Source organism: Leptosomus discolor, chromosome 2, assembly GCF_034619465.1.
Source record: "Leptosomus discolor isolate bLepDis1 chromosome 2, bLepDis1.hap2, whole genome shotgun sequence".
NCBI lineage: Eukaryota > Metazoa > Chordata > Aves > Leptosomiformes > Leptosomidae > Leptosomus > Leptosomus discolor.
Genome location: NC_141392.1, coordinates 62,980,917 through 62,986,028, shown reverse-complemented (window position 1 = coordinate 62,986,028; position 5,112 = coordinate 62,980,917). Strand labels below are relative to the sequence as shown.

The window sequence follows — 5,112 nt, the reverse complement described above, 5'->3', positions numbered from 1 at the left end:
GGACCGGGCAGGAGGATGCGCGGCTGGGGGGAGCCGCGGCTTTGCGTCCCAGCCGTATCAACCCCGCATGGAACGGGTGCGCCAGGGACGGTGGGTGGGCTGCAGAGGGGCCGGCAGCCCCGCGGCCGGTCCTGCGCCCCGCTCCCCACAGCCAGGGCGGCCCCTCGCCCCCCGCCGCCTTTCCCCTCGCTTGTCCCTGCCCTCTGCTCGCTTTCCCTCCGCCATCAGCGCCGCAGGCTGCCTCTGCGAGAGAGATGGGGGTGCAAGTGCCTCCGGCTGCCCCGTGGGGGTCACGCTCGCCGTACCCCCATGCCCCCACTCTTCATCCCTCTTGCGCCCCCTCCCCGGGCAGCCCCTGCGGCGGGACCCCCTCCCTGCTGCCTGCGGCACCTGCCCGCAGCCAGCGCCGGGTCGACGGGGGCCGGGTGGGCGTGGGGCCGTGGGGGGCGGGCACCGCGCTGGCTTAGGCAGAGGCAAAAATCCTTCTGGAAGGCAGAGGAGATGTGCACGGATGAAAATTAAAAGGAAAGAAGGGAGGGGAAGGGGAGGAAGTAAAGGAGGGGAAGGGAGGGAGGGAGGAAGGAAGGAAGGAAGGAAGGAAGGCAGGCAGGAAGGAAGGAAGGAAGGAAGGAAGGAAGGAAGGAAGGAATCTGCAGCATCTCTTGATCCTCTTGCTGAAGTACTGGAAGGATTGACTTCAGCGGCTGAATGGCTTTTTTTTTTTTTTTTTTTTTTTTTCCACATGATTATGATTTCGGGGCAAATATACGTTCACCTTACAATTTTCAGATGTTTGTGTATGCCTGCTTACGCCTTCACGCTGATTTGGTTGCTGCAGTATTGCGCAACCCATTTACCAGGACGATCACCCAGAAGTGCCTTCCGAAAGTTGTTTCGCACCCTGGTTTAAATGCCCCACGTCTCCCTCCCCCCCTTTCCCCTGTCACTACTTAGCTTGCGACTCGGGAGAAGTCGCCCTCTCCGTGTTTCTTCAGGTCCCCCCCGGACACCTCCTCCGCGTAAGGCGGAGGGCCGAGGGGTGCAGGACCCTCTCCCGTGTGCGGAGCCGTGGGTCGCTGGCAGCCGCCAGCCGCGCTCCCCGGAAGGTCCCGCTGCCCTGCCCGCACCCACGCCGCGCTGCTCCCCGCGCTGCCTGCCCCAGCCCTGCGCACCTTGGCATTCCCCCCTGGGAAAGGGCTGTCAGCTGGACTTCCAGAAAGAAAAAGTTATTGCCCCTTTTTTACCTATAAACGCACCACGCCCCCCGCCCCAGCTGCGCCCACCGCCCGTTGCGGCCGCCCGGTACCGGCTGCCGGGCCATCCGTCGGCTTCTCAATTCCTGGCGACTTCCAGCCCGGTGTGCAACGGGCAGAGCCCGGCAGCTCGCACGCACCGAGGGGGCGTTTGGGCAATCGCGGTGGAGTTTGTTGCCGCTTCCGAGGCAGGACGGCTCCTGAGCCACACAAGGAGATTTGCCAGCCTCCTCCGGCTGGGTCAGAAAAGTCTTGGCGAAACCCAAAGCGATCAAACCCGGCGCCTTTTCTCAGCTTCCAATCCCAGACAAAGGCGAAACAGGCAGCTGGCAATTAATTTTTTATTTTATTTGGAAATCTCATCCAGAAACACTGGTCAATAATAAATATATCGATAGTTATCAAGAATATATAAAAAATAAAGACACGGTGTTGTCTTTGAGGCCCTAACCAAAAACAAACAAACAAACGAAACGAATAATGACAGTATTTGAAGCAAACGCCCAGGAAAACGTATCAAAAAGGAAATAAACAGCAACAAATATTCCGATTTAGTTATACAAGTCACTGATCTGGCAAAAGCCGACCCCGCATGCAAAACCAAACCAAAGCAAAGCAAAACAAAAGCGACAAACCAGAACGAACCCAAAGCCAACAAGAGAAATAAGCGACGAGGACCCCAGCAAGCTGAACTAGCACAATTAACCGAGGGCAGGAGTTGGGAGATTTGGCAAAACAGACCCTCAGGTGAGCTGTGCTGTGTTTTGCACTATTTCCCCCTTTTCTTTTCCTTTTTTTTTTTTTTTTTTTTTTTTTTTTTTTTTTTAATTTTAGCGGACGCGGAAAAAGGAAAAGGAACCGCAAAACAAAACCGCATCGCAATCAAATCTGAAACAAACAAACAAACAAACAAAAAACCCAAAGCAACAAACCAAAACAAAATCAAAACAAGCCAAAACCCACCCACAAAACTTTAGTGAGTTCACTCGGAAGTCCCTGTTGCCAGGGAAGCCTCCCGTGGCCGGTACCCAGGGGTGGGAGCAGCGGTGGGCTACCTCTGGGCTACGCACCCTCTGGGCTACCTCGGGCCGCCGCCGCGCTGCCGCAGCCGGGTTTGGAGTGGCAGGTTTCGGAGGTGTCGCCGTGAGAAAGGAAAGAAAGGAAAAGCCCGCAAAAAAAAAAAAAAAAAAGAGAAGAAGCCCCAAACGGATCTCATCGTCTCTTAGTAGCTGCGAACACCACAATGACAACCGTGTCTTTTTTTTTCCCCCTTTTGCATCCATTTTAAGGAATTATTTACATTTGATCACCATCAGCGGTATTATTATTATTATTATTGTTATTATTATTATTCTTTTTACAACAGGGACTTTTTTTTTTTTTTTCCGGTTTAGTATAATAAGAAAACATCGCCCGAGGAGCCGGCTAAAACATTACCTTTGCAAGGTCCTTACTACACTAATCCCGTGTTACAGGGGGGGTTGACGGGGCGGGGGGCAGCGGGGGCAGGTCCATCGGCAGCGCGGGGGGGGCCCGCCGCAGCCCCCTGCCCGCCCGTGGGAACGACGGCTCCGGCGCAGCCCCGGGGGCCGGGGTGGGGGGGTGTTCCCCGAGTCACTTCAGGAGGTCCTTGGTCTCCCCCGAGATCCTGGCCATGTTGGAGGCGGTGAGGGCTGAGAGGTGGGGCGGGGGGGGCATCTGGCAGATGGTGCAGGGGCACGGCAAGCCCGCCCAGTGCTGGAAGCCGCTGCCGAGCTGCAGGGCGGGGGGGGTCGAGGGGGTCTTGAGGAGGGAGTGGGGGGGGCGGATAGTGCCGATAGCCGGCAGGGAGGCGGAGAGGGAGGAGGAGGTGTTGGCGGAGGACAAGGCACTGCCGAGGATGGGGTGCACCTGGTGCACGGTGCCGGCGGCGTGGGGAGGGTGCCCGGCGGAGTGTCCCACCGTGCCGCAGTGAAAGGCCGAGTGGTGCCCCCCGTAGATTTCCCCCACCAGCCTCTTCATCTCCTCCAGGGAGCTAGTGAGCATCAGGATATAGTTTCTGGCTAGCAGGAGGGTGGCGATTTTGGAGAGTTTTCTCACGGAAGGTCCGTGGGCGTAGGGCATCACCTCCCGTAGCCCGTCCATGGCGAGGTTGAGGTCGTGCATCCTCTTACGCTCCCGGCCGTTGATCTTCAGCCGCAGCTGCTGCAGGTCCTGCTCCGAGAGCTGCTTCTTGATTTTGTACTTGCTGCCTTCCCCTCCGGCCTTGGAGCCGTTCCTGGAGAGGCCTTCCCCGGACATCTTCTGCACCAGGTCGTTCTGGGTGGAGGAGACGGAGTTGAGCCGGCTGTCTTGGTGGTGGTGATGGTGGTGGTGGTGGTGATGATCTCTCAGGTACATCTCATCCATGTCTGGCGAGGAAGCTCTGCTGGAGACAGAGCTGGAGTCAGAATTCATTGTATTCGGGCTTCTGAGCAAGAAACTCTTCCCTGCTCTGGAGGTGGCGGAACAAGACAACTCTCCTTCAAAAAGCAACGAAAACTGAACGAAAAGGAAATAAACAGACGGCAGGCTCTGCCAGCCAAGGGCTGGAAATGCTGGAGGAAGAGGAAAAAATGCCCCTCAGCCCCCTCTCTCACCAACCTCTCTCCTCTCCCTTTCTCTCTCCCCCGTTACTCAGCCTGTTTACAGGATGGCTAGTTAGTGTACGCTTGGTCTAACCTCAGCCTGAAAAAGAGGGGCTTTTATAGAGCTGCAGCAGAGAGCAGAGACAAAAGGAGCCCTCCTATGTATAATGGTCTAGTTAGGATGACGTGCCATTATTCAGGGCGGTGCGCTTTGACTGTCCCATTTAGCAAGGACCCCTATTCATATTCATTGTGGTGCCACCCGGGACACCTCAGCCACGGACCATCAGGAGTCAAGGAGACACAAAACCCCTCTGATTGACACCGCACACTCATCGCTCCGTGTGTGCGCCATCTCCTCCCCCTGCCCCTCATTTCCAATATAAAACGGCATCCCGTCTACAGTAGGGAGGCGAGGGGCTGCGGGGGGCTGCGCGCCTGCTCGAGGCCGGCGAGGAAAAGCCCGGCTGCGGGCGGCAGCGGGCAGGAGCCGCCCGGGGAAGTGCCCCCGCTCTGGCGGGAGGGGGTGGGGGCACGTCGGTCGCCCCCGTCCTGAAGCGTGCCCCACTCCAGGCGCGGCTCCCCGCTTTGTTTGCCTTTCCCTCCTCCTCCCCGGGTCCCCCCCGGCCGGGGTTTCTGGTGCGGCACCGACTGGCCGTCGCCCGGACGGGCTGACCGCAATCGGCTCGTACCTGGGGTCGCCGCTTTGTTTAAATGAGCGATTACTCGGGCAGCCGGCGGGCAGCCTCCGCGGGAAGATGCGCGCTGAGAAACCCGCCCCCCCCCCCCCCCCCCGGGCCAGCGACTCCCTTTAAATAAACGGAGAAAGCCGGGGTACGGCGGCAGGTCGGTGCGCCTGGCGGCGGGAGGGGCTGCCGGCCGGGAGGGCCGGCTCGGGGGCGGGCGGCAGCCCCCGGGGCTCCGCTGGCCCTGGGCTTGGGGCCGGAGAGGGGGGGGTGTGGGGGGGGGGGGCGGCGCGGCTGGGCGGCCGGAGCAGCCGTCGGCGGGAATGAGAGGCTGCGTTCAAGGCCGGGCCGGGCCGGGCCGGAGGCAGGCGGGAAGGGAGCCGACCCCGGGGGCCAGCGCTGCAAAACAGCCACAGGCGTTCGCGCCAGTAAGTAAATCGGCTCCGGGCACCGGCTGCAGCCTGGGCGGGACCTCGTCTTGCCGGCGGTGAGGCGGGGAAGGGAGGGGGTGCGTGGGTCCGGGTGGGTTTGGGCTCTGCCGGGCACCTGGGGCAGGTGTCACCTCCC

The 5,112-nt window shown here is 59.8% G+C and overlaps 1 protein-coding gene across 1 annotated transcript; it reads right to left on the bottom strand.

The window, feature by feature from the left end:
- Positions 1–2,867: 2,867 nt before the first annotated feature.
- OLIG3 (oligodendrocyte transcription factor 3) lies at positions 2,868–3,689 on the bottom strand. The gene has a single exon (XM_009946986.2). The coding sequence runs from the start codon at positions 3,687–3,689 to the stop codon at positions 2,868–2,870; it is 822 nt and encodes a 273-aa protein (XP_009945288.2).
- Positions 3,690–5,112: the final 1,423 nt, after the last annotated feature.

Bases quoted from the DNA above. Each gene is read 5' to 3' on its own strand.
- OLIG3 (XM_009946986.2), bottom strand. From the start codon at position 3,689: ATGAATTCTGACTCCAGCTCTGTCTCCAGCAGAGCTTCCTCGCCAGAC.